The sequence below is a fragment of the Cydia splendana genome, chromosome 3 (assembly GCF_910591565.1).
Source record: "Cydia splendana chromosome 3, ilCydSple1.2, whole genome shotgun sequence".
Lineage (NCBI taxonomy): Eukaryota > Metazoa > Arthropoda > Insecta > Lepidoptera > Tortricidae > Cydia > Cydia splendana.
The window spans coordinates 18,755,199-18,773,068 of NC_085962.1; the positions used below are offsets into that span (position 1 = coordinate 18,755,199).

At 39.5% G+C, this 17,870-nt stretch overlaps 1 protein-coding gene across 1 annotated transcript in view; it reads right to left on the reverse strand.

The window, feature by feature from the left end:
* The window catches only part of LOC134806738 (spondin-1), a 63,838-nt gene that overhangs the window by 11,351 nt on the left and 34,617 nt on the right, over positions 1 to 17,870 (reverse strand). The window contains exons 12-16 of the mRNA XM_063780059.1: positions 11,085 to 11,275; positions 9,562 to 9,816; positions 6,586 to 6,889; positions 6,461 to 6,480; positions 6,032 to 6,298 (exon numbers count right to left, since the gene is read on the reverse strand). Of these exons, the coding sequence (XP_063636129.1) occupies positions 6,032 to 6,298; positions 6,461 to 6,480; positions 6,586 to 6,889; positions 9,562 to 9,816; positions 11,085 to 11,275 (1,037 nt within the window). The remainder of the gene's footprint in view (positions 1 to 6,031; positions 6,299 to 6,460; positions 6,481 to 6,585; positions 6,890 to 9,561; positions 9,817 to 11,084; positions 11,276 to 17,870) is intronic.

The following is a 17,870-nucleotide window of genomic DNA, read 5'->3' on the forward strand; positions in this document are numbered from 1 at the left end:
GATACAACGCTAGAAAGATAAAGATGTCGATGCCAATTTTGAATTTGTTTTAATGGGTAGTCCCGTCTTGTGGAAACCCTGTATAACGGAGATTGTATAGGTAACGAAACGAAAGCGAGTGTTTCTCGCGGGTCGCTTTCTCCTCGTTTGTGCAGCGCACAATACAATAGATAGATCTATCTGGGTCAAACATATCACTGTGTTATGTCTTTCCTGTAGACATACACAAGAGTTAAGGGCTATAAAGGTTAATTTTCTTATTTAACCCTTATCCACGTGAAAAGGTCACGTGGATAAGGGTTAAATAAATATGAATTGCCTTTATAAATCCCGTAGGGGTCGGATCAAAAACTAAGTAATTAGTCCGACTCACGCTTGACTGCATATTTCTAATAGGTTTTCCTGTCATCTATAGGTAAAGAACTATTTTGTACATTTTTTTCAAAATTTTAGACCCAGTAGTTTTGGAGATAGGGGGGGGGGGGGGGATGGCTATTTTCTTCAATAACTTCTAAACTATTTATTTTAAAATTACAAAAAAAAATATATTTGAAAATTCTCAAAATAAGCTCTTTAATTTGATATGTAACACGATATAGTTAAAAAACATTATTTTTTTAATTTTATCACTTAACCCCCAAAAGTGACCTCCATGTTTAACATTCATTTGTTTACGTAAGATGTCCGTCTTTGGGTCACGAATTTACATATGTGTACCAAATTTCAACATAATTGGTCCAGTACTTTTGAAGAAAATGGGCTGTGACAGACGGACAGACAGACAGACGCACGAGTGATCCTATAAGGGTTCCGTTTTTTCCTTTTGAGGTACGGAACCCTAAAAACGGTCTCCTATAATGGTCTCCCATATATGTATAGGTAATATACATATATTATTTCAGCTGTCAATATTATAATTACTCGGCAAGTAAATAAGTACCTATACCTACATCATTTTTTTTGTTATTACACCATCATAGGTTCTTCATATTTAAACGACTCTACATCTATTATATGATCATTATATTTCTATGATAGTCTAATTGCGGCGGCGTATGTAAGTAAGTTCTCGACAATACACCCAGACTGTCCAGATTCACAACAGCGGAAAATCAATACAGCTTTTAATCATTTCAGGGAAATTGTGTTTCCCTAGTTTCCATCATTCTAGGAATAAAATCTAATCATCTTCGCTCTAGAGATTGTTTGTTGGAAAAACAATTTTATTAAAGGCAGGCTACCTGTTCGTTTATTTCCTGGAAAACTTACAAATGGAATGAAAACTATCTTATTTTATTATAATCCGTGGCGCGTGGGAAAGCCCTTTTATAAAAGGTTTAATCTGAAAATAATCAGTCAAAGGCAACTGTCCCGCCGCCGACGATGATTAGCGAGAAGCAAGTAGCAATGTTTTCTCTCATACACTACTTACACTAGTGAGCAATGAAACGGAATCACTTGATATGTTTGGCTGCTCCGCTATTATTTTAAGAAATTAATAAAATTGTATCAAATGAACTTTAATAGAACGAATCGAGCATTGACAAAATTTAATTCGATCTAGGTAATTTCAGAGTCTGAAACTATCTATATTGACTATTATGTTAAGATGAGGCAAATATTGATTTTGTTTACTGTGCTCATACAGGACGTGATGGCCAAAATTATTCAGTTGGAACAAAAGCGCACCACATAGCGCACAACATCTATGGTATTTTTCATGGTTTTTATACCTTTTTAAGTGATGAGAGAGGCGTCTGCGCCGCATACTAATGTGCGCGGAAACTGCCAGCAGTGCCAGCCAACTCATTCACAAAGCCCAGGTGTCTGCGCCGGCGCAGCTCAAGGTCACGCATTGTTTTGGTTGTAAGTATCGCACTTCCTAAAACTACGCGATTAGGAGCTGTATTCTGATTTTACAATTTGTTAATATTTTTACATTCGAATTAAAGCTATGTGGTATTATATACCGGGTGTGGCCTGTAATATGAGAAAAAAATTAAACTGTAGGCTGTACTCCTCATACTGACCAACATTTGTTCAGCGACTTTTAAAAATAACTTGTGGTTTGATTTTTAATTCACTTTAAAGTTTATTCTAAGACGCAATGTATTGCGAATTTTGTTATGTTTAAGGCGTGACAAGCAACGTCAATCACAATGATATGGCGTGGCGATGGCGTCCATTGAAGATATTATTTATTTTGTATGAAAAATAGCGAGTCTAAATACTTCATAATTTTTAAAAGTTGTTGAACAAAAGTGTCCCCGTTTGAGGAGTACAATCTATGTTTTAATTATTTGCTCGTGTTACAGGCCACACCCGGTATATGTTAGTATGTTACTTATGATTATGAGTACAACAGCAACGTACAACCAAAACAAAGCCTTCTTCTAGAAATATGGCTCAGAAGTCAATAGGTTTTACCATATCATTTCCTGCTGATGTTTTATTCAAAAATATCTTAGGAAAAAAGTACTATTGTAGGTACAATTTTATTATCAAATTATTGGAGCACAAATGCACTATCTACCAAACGGCGGAATACATTTCTGTGTGGAAATCCTAGCCCTAGAGTTCCTAGACCATAATCTCATAGAATGCGTAGATTCAGAGTAAAAGGTGAATATGATACACAATTTCCAAGACGATGACACACATATTAAGGTCTCTAAATACCTTGTAACAATTAACATGCGATTTTAGATAGTTGCCGGCCAAGAAGGTGCAACGAATTCAATCGATCGATTAAATGCCGCAAGGTAACGCAAATCGCATGCAATTATCGGTGAGGTTTGTAGAGGCCCTTATCACGTTGTCAAGCAAGTCCTTAGATCATTAGTCTGAGGTATTGATAGTACAATGAAGTGATCAGGAATGAAAAAAGGTAGCGATGACCTCAGCTGTGACATCAGCAATTGGTCCAACTCGGAGGAAAAAATGTATCAAGCCATGCCTATGAGAAGTATGAGATCATCGCCCGACGCACTAACAATTTTATTGATACTTGCAATACGAGTAGTGTGAATCAACTGTTTATAACCATTGGCATTTTTATTTAGAGATCGTAATCTTAAACAAACTTTTATAGAACTATTAAGTTTATAAGTACCTATCTATGTTGTATTTTAGGAGTCAGCATGGATCGTTGCAAAATATTCTGTTTGTAAAAATAAAGTTGCCGGTGTTTAAAAACCGATGTTAAATAGGTAGGTACTTTTTTCCAGGATTAATGCATTAGGTTTAATTTTAAGGTGTCACGTCCATTATAGGAGTGATTACCATATTTACCACAATGTTTCGAATGCTTCGATAAGTACGCAGGCCTTTTAGAAAAGTTACAAGAGCTGTTTCTAAGAAAAAATAATTGCACCCTGTATTTTCTACCTACATTGTCAGAAAACACTATAACATGACAAACATACAATATAAATTACATCAAACATTTTGTGCCTGACTGTACCTAATATATTCTTAGGCACTTGATAATTCGATCCATACCTACTTTGCAATTAGTAAGTAAACACTTTATTGTTGTACAAAAAAAGGAATATTGGTTACATCAGATAAAACATAAATGTGTAGTATAAAGGCGAACTTATCCCTATACTATAGTTCCTACTTAATTATACTTTTCTACACGTAGTGAAGTCGATTAAGGTTTAATAACTGGCAGATTGAGTGAACCAAAGATCCAGGCGTGGTTCCAACACGCAAGAGTGTCATACTCTTGCATGTTAACAGTCAATTAAAATATCGTTAATAAAATGCAGGTTTCTGTTATGCGGTTAAATAACATGTCAATACATAATTAACGCACCTAACACTAAGCAATGTGTAAACAAGGAACACTAATATCCAAATATCTAAATAAATCAATATTATAGTAAGCTAACAGTTATTCCTGCATGCATACTGAGATGCGGGCACAAGCTAGCCTAAAAATAGACCCAATTTACTTCGTTCAGCAATCAAAATCAGCAGCAATGAAATGGTGTATAGGTTTCTATTTCAATCCTGGCCTACCGCGAACCACGTTCGACGTGTTGCCTCCCTGTCACCCTTATGTACGAATTTACAAGTCCGACAGAAAAGCAACACGTCGAACGTGGTTCGCGGTAGGCCCACAATTCTTGGAGCTAGAGTAGGTTCGTCGGTCGTAAGTCAAGTGTGAATAATGGATGGGATACGTCAAGTTTTTTACTTATTCATGGCATTTCCCTCGCTCTAATTTTTTGTTTTACAATGTCTAGCAAAGAAAACTGGTACCTACCAGACATAGATATAGGTAGGTACTTATGTTACTTGAATGTTCATGTCAAATTTCATGTTATTTCAGAATGTCGTTTTAAAAAATGAGTGCGTAACTTAGATTGTATGTCGGCAGCTACGGTAGCTGCCGACATACAATCTACGAATCTTCGTGAGACGCTTAACAAAGTATACCTACATTACCTACCTATACTATTCCTAATTTATTACTGGAACATTTGTATAGGTACCTTCATTCTTAAATATTCATTAAACCTATTTTATTGGCTTACAAATAAGTAATAAGCTCCAAATATGCTTAAAAATGTTAAATAATGTAGTTTTTGTTTTTACAATTTTTACCGATTTTTTGGTAAGTGTAAAACATTTCCGCACCCTAACCCCGGGGCACGCAGATGAGACATAACTTACCTAATAATCTAGTCTGGTACAAACTTTGTTCGTCTTAGCCCTTCTGTAGGTTCGATTCGTTTATAATTATTCTTTGATGTCCACAATCAGCAACGGACTGAAGTCACTGCCTGTCGTCGACCGATAAAACGACTCTGCTAACAGTTGTTTACATCTATACAAACTATAGTAACTAGGTAGTAACTTACCTGCCTACATAATTCTTACTGGAACTTTCCAGCTACTAGTCAGAAACGTAGGCAGTTTTCTTAAAGGTTAATATTATGTCGTACATACGATACGAGGTTATCTGGTTATGCCCTTGGAAAATGAAACTTCTTTTCCTTTGAAAAATAGGACTTACGAAGAGACGAAACGTTAGACAAACACCTTTCTGGCATCAGGAGTTGGTGTAGGAAAAAGTACGACACGCTCCCATCAGTTAGAAAACGAGCTTTTGTGGCAATTGTGGCATACCTAGTGGCAAAGCGTGCGTATCGATAACTCGCTTCTTAAATATCATGTCATAGCTTAAAGGAAATACCTCAGGGAGTAGCAAGTTCTACATGCTGCACGTTCTAGAGAGAAACGAGTGGGATCCCTGTAAGTAAGTAACTATCTAGAAAATATAGATGAGCTTTCCCTCAGTGATTCACCAGTGATGACAGAGCAGGTGCTGGTGCACTCCTCCTGCGTGAGGAAGTTGTTGTGAGACCTCAGCAGCCGCCGTAGGTGAAGGGAATGTACATGCACTTCTGGAAGATCAAGCGCTGGTCGAAGTGACTCAACAGCTATGACAGGGCAGGTGCTGGTGCACCCCTTCTGCGTGAGGAAGATGTTATGGGAGCCGAGGCAGCCACCGTAGCTCGTAGGTGAAGGATATGCAGTAATCAGTCATCAGTAATGCCCTTGCCCTTCTGCGCGGCGAAGGCCCAGTGCTAGAAACAGTGACTCACCAGTGATGACAGAGCAGGTGCTGGTGCACTCCTCCTGCGTGAGGATGTTGTTCTGGGAGCCGCGGCAGCCGTCGTAGGTGAAGGGAATGCACATGCACTTCTGGAAGACCCAGCGCTGGAAACAGTGACTCACCAGTGATGACAGAGCAGGACACTCCTCCTGCGTGAGGAAGTTGTTCTGGGTGCAGCGGCAACCGCCGTAGGTGAAGGGGATGCACATGCCCTTCTACGCGGCGAAGGCCCAGCGCTGGAAACAGTGACTCACCAGTGATGACAGAGCAGGTGCTGGTGCACTCCTCCTGCATGAGGAAGTTGTTCTGGGAGACGCAGCAGCCGCCGTAGGTGAAGGGGATGCACATTCCCTTCTGCGCGGCGAAGGCCCAGCGCTGGAAACAGTGACTCACCACTCTCACCAGTGATGACAGAGCAGGTGCTGGTGCACTCCTCCTGCGTGAGGAAGTTGTTCTGGGAGCCGCGGCAGCCGCCGTAGGTGAAGGGAATGCACATGCACTTCTGGAAGACCCAGCGCTGGAAACAGTGACTCACCAGTGATGACAGAGCAGGTGCTAGTGCACTCCTCCTGCGTGAGGAAGTTGTTCTGGGTGCAGCGGCAACCGCCGTAGGTGAAGGGGATGCACATGCCCTTCTGCGCGGCGAAGGCCCAGCGCTGGAAACAGTGACTCACCAGTGATGACACTCACCAGGTGGTGGTGCACTCCTCCTGCGTGAGGAAGTTGTTCTGGGTGCCGCGGCAACCGCCGTAGGTGAAGGGGATGCACATGCCCTTCTGCGCGGCGAAGGCCCAGCGCTGGAAACAGTGACTCACCAGTGATGACACTCACCAGGTGCTGGTGCACTCCTCCTGCGTGAGAAAGTTGTTCTGGGTGCCGCGGCAACCTCCGTAGGTGAAGGGGATGCACATGCCCTTCTGCGCGGCGAAGGCCCAGCGATGGAAACTGTGACTCACCAGTGATGACAGAGCAGGTGCTGGTGCACTCCTCCTGCGTGAGGAAGTTGTTCTGGGAGCCGCGGCAACCACCGTAGGTGAAGGGGATGCACATGCACTTCTGGAAGACCCAGCGCTGGAAACAGTGACTCACCAGTGATGACAGAGCAGGTGCTAGTGCACTCCTCCTGCGTGAGGAAGTTGTTCTGGGAGCCGCGGCAACCACCGTAGGTGAAGGGGATGCACATGCCCTTCTGCGCGGCGAAAGCCCAGCGCTGGTACACTCCACGGCACGGGCCCTCCTCGGGCGGTTCCATGCAGATGCCTGCGCACACGACCAATCTTTCTTTTTAATTTTTAATTTCATTCAAATATTTATTTATTATTTATTTATTATTTATTTATTTATTAAAATAACTCAAAGTGCGCAATACATTAGGTGTGCAGTAAAACTTCTATAAAGATAAGGATCAACCGTAACGAATGGATTATTCAGTCTGTTCCGTCATCGGCACACGAATACCTACTCAACTAAATCGTTGAAGCGGTGACGTCTCATCTCATAACAAAGATACGCGACGCAGCGGAGTTGAAGGTTCAACAGCGACATCGACTTTTGTATGACCAGAATATGAGTTAAAAAGTATTTTTTCCAATATGCTCGGAAAATTTCACCTTATTGTAGCAAAAATGGTACGGGAAGTTCTTCATTATGGACAAACTTAAAGAAAGAAAGAGCCTTAGATTAGAAGATAGATAATATTTTTCCTTACATTTTACACCTGTTTTAAGAATTTTATAGACAATAACTTTTTGCCAATATCAAAGCTTAGTTGGTATTGTAGGTATTCGGAACAGTCAACCTACTTATAGTTTCGGTAATGGTATGCTTCGACGTAAAACAAAGTTAATGGGTTTTGTTATCCAACCAACGTCACCGCTTTGTCCTAGTAAATTTGTTGGCTAATGAACTACACTTTGTTGCTAATGGTCAATGTCAAGCTGTCATATTTGTGGTGCAAATTACATTATTACAAGTTATTATATTACACTTTGCCATAGAGTAAAATATAGGTAGTTTGTTTCAGTTCAGACGATCGTTAAGGCGCACCGCTTGTACCTACGTATTGTTGTGGTTGGCTTTAGATGGTGTTCTGCCTTTTCGCAGATCTATTTTTGGCGGAATTTCATTTGCCAACCAACATTTCGCCGACGTTTCACTTTGACAACTAACGATTAGCAAATTTTTGTATGGCAACGTTTCAATTGGTAGAATTATTGTAAAGCAGATTATTATAACGCCTCTAAACTTTTGGGAGACTTATCATTTGTCAAATCTTTCACTTGGTCGAACAACTCTTCGACGAATAACGTTTCGTTGGAGCTACAGTTCGCTTTTCATACATTAGGCAAGTTATAAGAAAAAGATACATACCAAACAATCAAAAATGGCCGAGTTGTTGTACTTTTTATAATGTATATTTTAATATTTGAAGCCAGTGGTAGCGCGCAAGACCTTCCTGGGCAGAGCCGACTTGGATATGGTTAGGTTAGAAGACTAGGCGGGAGCAAAGCTCGAAGTTATTTTTTTTTTTCAACAACCCAAAAAACGTAATTACACAGCAACTTTCGGGTCAAATATCTCGGCCATTATTGATTTTAGAGGAAAGTTTATTAAGAAAAAAGTGATTATTTCAACAAAATCATGTAAATTATTCTAAGTGTTTTGAAACCCCTATGTTTTTCTCAATTTCTCAAAAAAAGAAATTAAAGTCCCAGAAACGGCCCCCCTTTGGTACAGTACAGTCTGACCAAATGAAACAATTGGTAAACAATAAACAACTAAGTGTATATTATGCCAACTAAAACATTCTACGACATGAAAGTTGGCATTTTGAAAATGGGGTTGGCCGGTGGAAGTTTTTAGCAGATGGCGCCATCATAGCTTGCCCCGTCAATCCCTAGAATTGTGTCAAATTTTTGTTTTTTTAATACCCTGGATGCCAGCTCTTTAAGTCAAATCTCATAGAAAAAGGGGCAAGCTATGATGGCGCCATCTAGGCAAACCTTTGACAGTTGCCAACCCCATTGGCATTATAAAACACAGACCAAACGTTTAGTTGGTAAGTGTGCGGTTGGCAAATGAAAAAAAAAAGATTTGAAAAGTTGGGAAATGAAAATTCGGCGAAATAAAAATCCGCCGAACGTGAGTTGGGAAGTGATAATCGGCCATACCATTTTCGGCGATAAATAAGAGAACCGCTTTAGATAGACTATTAGGAGTATACTAAGGCTACCTCTATCTACTAGGCGCCTATTTCATCAAATCAAACTTGACCTGACACTGACAATCTCCTGTACATTTCTAGGTCGTTAAGTATAACGTAGGGTCAATGTGTACTTGTTGGACCCGCAATGTACCTATAGGTACGGTGAATTGTCAATGTCTGGCGGCAATTGTGATTGCAGTCGCAATCCGAGTGTAAAGTTTCACGTAGCAACAGCCGTCTTTGATATAAATATCGCTAAGATAAGACGGGATCGAACTAGCAACCTAGCTGAAACGAAGTGGAATCAACCCTTAGGTACAATGTGTACTTATTTTAAGGGAGCGATGGAGTAGCTTCGGAGGTATATTTATCACATTGACTTTCAATTACAGATTTCAATATGTATCAAAATAACCAGTATCTACTGTAGCGGTATGTTATACTATACTTAAGTTTTGCGGTAATCATGTCAATAGCGCAGGACGTGCTCCTGGCAGCACCGCGTAGAGTTGTGCCGTTCTCAAGAACGTTCTCCGTTTTGTATGGGGAACGTTCTCGCTCGAGATATTTCCCGTAGTAAACGGAGAACGTTCTCGAGAAAGGCAGAACTCTGGCGCCGCTGCATCATCAGCTGCATCCTCGCCGCGCACTACCTCTGCTCGCCCGGTGCCAACATCAACCTTCAGAACTTCAACTAGACTAGCAGTCTACAATTTGTATTACTCACGTTTAGCAGTCATCATGTCGATAGCGCAAGACTCCCGCTCCTGGCAGCGCCGCTGTTTCATCAGCTCCACCCTCGCTGCGCACTCCCTCTGCCTTTCCCCCGGCACGAGCAAGAGACGGGTCCGGAACGACACGCCGGCGCCGCACGACGCCGAGCACGGCGACCAGCCCGACCACTCTGTTGTCGGGCATGCGGGGTCCGAGATCTCTGTGTCGCGTTCTGTGCACTCGGGCTGCATACACTTGCGGTTTTCCTCTGCGAAAAATAGGTGTGATTACAGCTTTTATGTCTTTTTAACAACTTGACTTACAATCCTCCCGATTAAGTGCAATTTATTGCTAGCTGCTGAGCACATTTCTTCAGTTTGTCCCGTCATATCTCCTCTCCACCTCCACCACTCCGCCGCTTCCTTTGTGGCACCTACTCCGTGGCTAGTTTAGCCTACCTAAATGCCGGATTCAGCTAAAACTTATTTGGGTACCGTAAAACGGGGTCAACAGAAATCGCGGGGTGAATAGAGAAATTTTGAACTTTTTCTTTCAAATTGTTATATTTAAAAACATACATCTCTAAAATTAGATTTTTTGGAATGCGTATATAGTAGACTATTTATTCTCTACATTGATACCAAAAGAACTTAATCAAACTGCCTAAAAGTTAATTTTTTTGACTCTAAAGTAAGGTCTCGCCGAGGTAAGAAATGAAGCCTGTCTGAGCTTTGTTCTAGCGGTAAATGTTTTGACATTAACTAAGTAAAAGTTAGCTAACCTGGTAATATAGTATCTGTAGTACCTAAATAATAAATAATATCACTAATTTTCTCTATAATAAAGCATTTTTTTGCAAAAAAAACCAATAACAAGCAAATTTACGTGATAAAGGGGTCAGTGGACACGCATATGGGGTGAACAGTTACGCCATAGGGGGTGATTAGATACAACAAAGGGGTGTAAAGACACGCCTTGGGGGTTCAAAGACACGAAAAAATAATTTTGTGTCAAATAGCTGTTTAACAGATATATATACCATTTGCCAATAGAGTATCCACATAATAATGACCAAATTCGATACCTATGACAACTAAAACTTAATATTTCTATTCACCCCTTTCTTGTGTCTATCGACCCCGTTTTAAGGATATGGAGAAAACAGGTAGTTTTCTTTGATTTTCTCTGAATTGGGTTGGTAAAATTTTATTTCACAAATGCAAAATTGAAGAACTTTGGATTATTGGCGAAAATCGTCCTTGAAGTTGAAAAACGTGTCTTTTCACCCCGTTTTACGGTACCTGTTTGAGGTGATATCGGTAAACGGAAACTAGACTCTTGCAAAATTTTACACATATTGGTATGATGATGATATTGTTATTAGACTGTGTATTCTAAAGTAATGAAGTTTATTTACCGTGGGGCTTAGTCAATTCGTGTAAAAATGTCTTTTAATTTTTGTTTTTTTTTTTTTTTTTTTTTTGTTATTATTTTGGAAAACAAACAATACAAACAATTACTTATTAAAATATTTACCGATTTGTACAAGCGGGCACTTCTTAAGCCCCATCGGATTGGTGAAGTGCCTCCGCCGGGTCTCGAACCCGACTCCGCAAGTGACCGAGCACTCGCTCCACACGCCCCACTCCGAGGTCTGGCAGATGCCCCCCAGCTCTTCCACCGGAGCGACCAGGTCAAGCTCGTCCGTTTTCACATCCGTGTCGCCACTGGAATAATAACCGAATTTTTCTATTTTATTTAATGACATTCATAATTTGGTAGGTACCTATTGTTAAATTCTAAATGTTATCTTAATAATAGCCTCGACATTGATTAATCCATTTTTACCTACATATATTTATATAATTTTATACTTTCGTAAATATTGCCTGTTTTTACAATATTTGCACGCCTGCATGGAGACATTGGAGACTGAATGCACGGAAATCTTTTATTTTGTAACACCTTCCGTAACTGTGTTCTATGCAAATAAATTCTTTGAATCTTTAAATTGATTTACATTATACATATCAGCCGTTTTACGAGTAGGTTCTTTAGGTATACTCGTATTTGAAGATGTTTTTACCCTCAGATTCATAACTTTTGATTCAGATTCTTAAACAATTAATTAGCGCTACTTCGTCACATGTAGCTCATTTCGCTTGCATCAACATATAGGTACCTATTATGAGATCACAAAAAAATTAGATCATGATACATATTATGATATGAGATCGTAAAATTGAGAATACATTGGAATGAAATGTAAACTTAAAATTACATTATTGGTAGCACAATGGATTTTTAATTCAATGAAAATACCAGTTAAGGTAATGGTTAAACGTTGTGAATTATGATATTGATTCATCGAACTTGAACAGTTTATAGAGCAGAATCTAAGTACCATCTCCTTGGATACTTACCTACCTATCTGCTAGCGCTTGCAGGTGAACATGAACATGTTTATGTTTAAGCGAACGTCTTCTGTGAGTTCTGTGGCATGTGGCACGGTATGTCCGGTCCGGGCCCTTGCTACATACACGGAGAAAATTTTAAGTAGCCCGCATACGGAAAATACATGGAAAAATGATACAGCATGACGTTTATAGCCGGCACAATGTTGCGTACGTAGTTAAGCGTAAGTAGCCGCGCTACTGATAAAAGTAATTGGTACGGCTACGTAATTTACCACTGGCACGTTTTCCTACGTACAATAAGTAGGTAGGGTGTTTGCTACTTACAATAAGTAGCTGTCGATACGCCCAAAATTATCCATGAAAGCACGGTGTATATTACGTATGTGTAGGTTTGGTTAGGGTCAGGTCCAGTAAATAATTGTATTGCCTACGTATTTACGTATGCCGGAAAGGTACTGTAGTTGCTTAAGTAAAGTATATAATGGTGCGGCCTACGTATGTACGTATGGCGACAGGTAACCTACTTAATCAGGTAAAGTTTATAATGGTGTGGTCTACGTATGTACGTATGCCGGACAGGTACTGTAGTTGCTTAGGTAAAGTATATAATGGTGCGGCCTACGTATGTACGTATGCCGGACAGGTAACGTTCTTGATCAGGTAAAGTTTATAATGGTGTGGTCTACGTATGTACGTATGCCGGACAGGTACTGTAGTTGCTCAGGTAAAGTACATAATGGTGCGGCCTACGTATGTACGTATGCCGGACAGGTAATGTACTTGCTCAGGTAAAGTATATAATGGTGCAGCCTACGTATGTACGTACGCCGGACAGGTACTGTACTTGCTCAGGTATAGTATATAACGGTGCGGCCTATGTATGTACGTATGCCGAACAGGTAACGTACTTGTTCAGGTAAAGTATATAATGGTGCAGCCTACGTAGTTACGTATGCCGGACAGGTACCGTACTTGATCAGGTAAAGTATATAATGGTGCGGCCTACGTATATACGTATGCCGGACAGGTACTGTAGTTGCTCAGGTAAAGTACATAATGGTGCGGCCTACGTATGTGCGTATGCCGGACAGGTAACGTACTTGTTCAGGTAAAGTATATAATGGTGCAGCCTACGTATTTACGTATGCCGGACAGGTACCGTACTTGATCAGGTAAAGTATATAATGGTGCGGCCTACGTATTTACGTATGGCGGGCAGGTACTGTACTTGACCAGGTGAAGTACATAATGGTGCGGCATACGTACATACGTAGGCCGCACCATTATATACTTTACCTGATCAAGTACGGTACCTGTCCGGCATACGTACATATGTAGGCCGCACTATTATATACTTTACCTGAACAAGTACGGTACCTGTCCGGCATACGTACATACGTAGACCGCACCATTATATACTTTACCTGATCAAGTACGGTACCTGTCCGGCATACGTACATATGTAGGCCGCACCATTATATACAGCCGGACAGGTAACTTACTGGCTCAGATCCAGTGTGTAATAGAACATCCTACGTACGTTGATATGCCGGTGAGGTACCGTACTGATTCTGGTCCAGTATATAATGGAATATCCCACGTACGTAGTACAGTCGCCATCAGATATATCGGGGCGGACGAGGTGGTCAAAAATGTCTGAACACGCACTGTAACACCTTGACAATAAAGGCATGTTCAGATATTTGTGAGCTCGCTGGCCGCTCAGATATATCTGATGACGACTGTACTACATACGTGGGATATTCCATTATATACTGGACAAGAATCAGTACGGTACCTCACCGGCATATCTACGCTACGTACGTAGGATGTTCTATTATACACTGGATCTGAGCCAGTAAGTTACCTGTCAGGCATACGTTTAAGTATACGTAGGCCGCACCATTATATACTTTGCCTGAGCAATTACAGTACCTGTCGATACATACATACATAGGCCGCACCGTTATATACTTTGCCTGAGCAAGTGTATGTACATACGTAAAACACAATTATTAAGAGTTTGTGCGAAAAAACATGAGTCGTGGTAGGTAAAGGAACTAACTTGAAGGTTGATACTATCGTCATGTCAAAACTCATTCTTTTTCGCTCATCAGACTCTAGCCTCCTGAGTCCCTGAGGCCTTTATAAAGGCTTTAATCCAAATCGAATTTTAGATTAAAATAAAATAGGTACCTACAAGGTTCCAAATTCAAAACTGCAAAAATTACAAGCGGGACTCGGGAGGCTAGAACCCAAATCAGTACGACAACTGACCAGCATAAATATTATCTAGTGTAAGTATTAAGTATAATAGGCAATATTAGGCAAAACTGCGTGGGGGGCGCCACTAGAACAAACAGTAAACAAACCTCCTCGATGCATCAATGTCATATTTGTTCGTAACAAATAATCTGTGAAAACTGGTCTAAAAACTGTTTACGGCATAGTATATTATAAGCTACTCTTATATGATTTACAGTTTGTGCTAGTGCTGCACTCTGGCGGCAGAACGTTGCAGTAATACTCCCTATACCATTATAATTATACAAAGCTACTATGTAGACCTATTAGGATACACGATAATAGTACAATAAATATTATACGGTACGGTACCTGGCCGACTTATCAACATACGTAGGATGACATTTTATTTACTGATCATGAGCCATTATCGCACCTGTCCAGCCATGACATTCTCCTATCAACATCATTGACAACAAATTTTAGGTTTAATATCAATGCAAGTATGGATTTCACGAACGACATTGCTTAGAGAATTACATGGCAGATTACGTAAACGTAGTTTTGCATGATTCTTCAATTTAATAAAGTAAAAAACCGCATTAACTTATAATTACTTGGAGCTTTACAAATATTAAGTACCTATTTAAGCAAACCTATTCAAGTACGATACAATTTTTTTAGGTAAAGGACTGAAGTGAGCTATTAGAAAAAAATATGCATTTGAGTGTTTCCAATGTTTATGTCAATAGAAATATTACAAACAAACTAACATAAACTAATCAGTTTGAAACTGTATTATTTTACAACATTTTATGACAGATTATTGTTGACCATTATTTTAATACCTACAAACAAAAGTACTATATTAATACTATGCTTAAGATCAAGGGTTATTCCCACTAGTTACCACCACGTTGTTACCAGTGGTAACTACTGGGATTTTTTTCCCCACCTCTTACCACCAAACTAAGATAGTGGTAACTACTGGGTATTTTTTTAATCTCGAATGTAAACGCTGCATACGTTGTCGTCAACGAAACTGTTTACCGTTTCGAAAAACTTGTAACTGCCATAGACTGTGTCTTTAAAATATACCAATCAACCGGAGCTTGCTATCCCGAAGAATGTAATGATCTGTGGGTTTTTATCCAATTGGGATTCTAAAACATAAGAACACCATTTGATAGACGCTCACAGGTAGTGATCACTCTGTTGACTGATCTGGGACTCTAGTGACTAAAACAATAATGACATTCACTTGTTACTTCTGGTAATTGTAAATTGTGTTACTATTATTTCTGATTTAAGACATGTTTTAAGGGTGTATATATGTTCCAAAAGAATAATAGACAAATACAAAAAAATACTGAGTGTACGAATAGTAACAAAAAATAGTAAAATAACAAATGGCTGCATAGTCCACTTCTATTTCATGTATTGTTCTCTCTTCTCGATTATGTAGCTAATGACATGTGTTTCTGATGACACTTGCTTGAAAAATCCGTCGCATATTTCCGCGCGAGAAAACTTCAGAGCCCGCCTTTCCGTTTTCGAGCCGGCGATACGTTTATGACATATGCCAGAAGCATAAGACAAACGTTCCTTACAGTCTCTGTGTCGTCATCTGAAACAATTGGCAATGGTTATTTTAAAAAGCAACAAAAGATCATAAAATCGTATAAAGGCCAAATGTCGGCTTTCCATAGTAAATCGGCCCTTGCGTTAAACAGACTGTTTTTTTGAAGTGAAAACTTCTGTAGCGGCGCTGGGCACTTTTTGAGCTGGGGAAAAAATGATAAACTCAAGACAGCGTAAGGCGATCACGTGACCGTAAGGTTTAGATGGCCACTTATTTAGATGGCATTTAAATCAATAAAGAAAAACTCAATGACATAATTCAATAAAGCGACATCTTGATGAATTGATGATATCGCTAATAAAAGTGAACTCTAGTTAGTACTGGTGAATAAAACTCAAAATATCATGACCAAATATATTAAGATGCGAGGTCTGCAAGGTAACTTTACAATTTCTATTCGAATTTTAAACAATTAACGCTATAAATTTGAATTTCAAATTTTAAACAAGCTCACCAACAACCTGCGACCAGCAATTTCGTAACTAAAGTTTTTCAATAGAAAGGAGGATGGATCAATTATACATAGTGCTGCAGACATTTTGGACTAGTCATTGAGTTTTCACTTCTGTCGGCACTCCCGGAGTGCAACCTGTTGTTTTTTTTTATGGCTACCTCTTCTAGTGACGAATATTTATGCTAAGTATCAACATCCTATTTGTGACATTGTGACAGTTTTTCACTTTAAATGTTTTTTTATTGTCATAAAAAATAGAAAACTAGGACAAAATTAAAAGTTCAATATTTTTTTTGCGATTGTTAAGTAGTGACACCCCTAGATTTTTTTCAGATCGTAGGTTATGACCGACTGGTCTACTATTTGCCAGAACATCAAAATTTTCCGGGTGGTACTTCCTGTCAAAAATCAGCAATATGTGTCGTCAGCAGCAAACCGACTTACTATAATTAAACATCAAAATTCCATTTCATAACAAATAAAATGATAAAAATTCATGTCGCGGGGCGAAGTAATGAGAGTCGGGGCGGGGTGGTGCGTGCCCGTTCTGTATGATAATACTATTACTTATTCTGTGATACCGGATAGTAACTTTGCTTGATTTTGGGGTAAACAAATTGAATCTAAAAACAGTCACAGTCATAAATAATAAATACTTAGCTCATTCTCTTTCAGTACTGCCAGGTATACATAGAAACAAGAGAAGCCACGCACAGAACAAGTCGTGTATAGGAATAAACCTGTCTCTAGTCCCCACCATTTAACTTTCTAGTATGTTTAAAATATTCATAGTACGGATTATTGTAATAAGGATAATTGTACGTTGACAGACAGACGGACGGACGGACAATATAGTTATCCTATAAGGGTTTAGTTGTTTCCTTTTGTTTTGGGGTACCCTAAAAACAAGTTGAACATAAAAAGAAATGTTTTATTAAATATAACAAATTGAACAACTTACGTGGCAGATCTGGTACGGGACTGACTTTGGGCTTGGAGATGTTGCTCAGCGGTTGGTGTTAGAGCCAGTCCTATTTGGGAACAGCTATGCTTTGCTGACCTGTTCACAAACAGTATAAACAATATATTAGGGAATAATAGTAGTAGAGTAGGGGAGGAAAAATGCATCGGCACATATAATACGAGTATAACTGTGCATTATATAAGTACCATTCATTCTAGTACATTCTTAGTTAAGTAAAGAGTAATAAAATCGAGTCATTTTATTTTATATAGTTATTTCTACATAAACACAGTAGTCCATTTAGGTAAATTCAGTGTGTTTAGCTAAGTAATTTTTTTTGTTCATAGAAATATCTAATTTAAATTAAAGTTGTAAAGGCCAGCCACACTTACCCCACACCCACACATAAATATATCCTTATGTATAAGTAGAATATGATAGGTACCTTAGTGTCCCTAATTTCTTGCCCCATATTGAATGTCTTCTGGTAGGCGCCAAACATGTCATAAACGAGCACATCTCCGCTCTCCTGCACACACAGCAGCTGCTCCCCGTCCGACCAGCCCATGTGGACCACGACTCCGCTGTTCCACTGCAAATA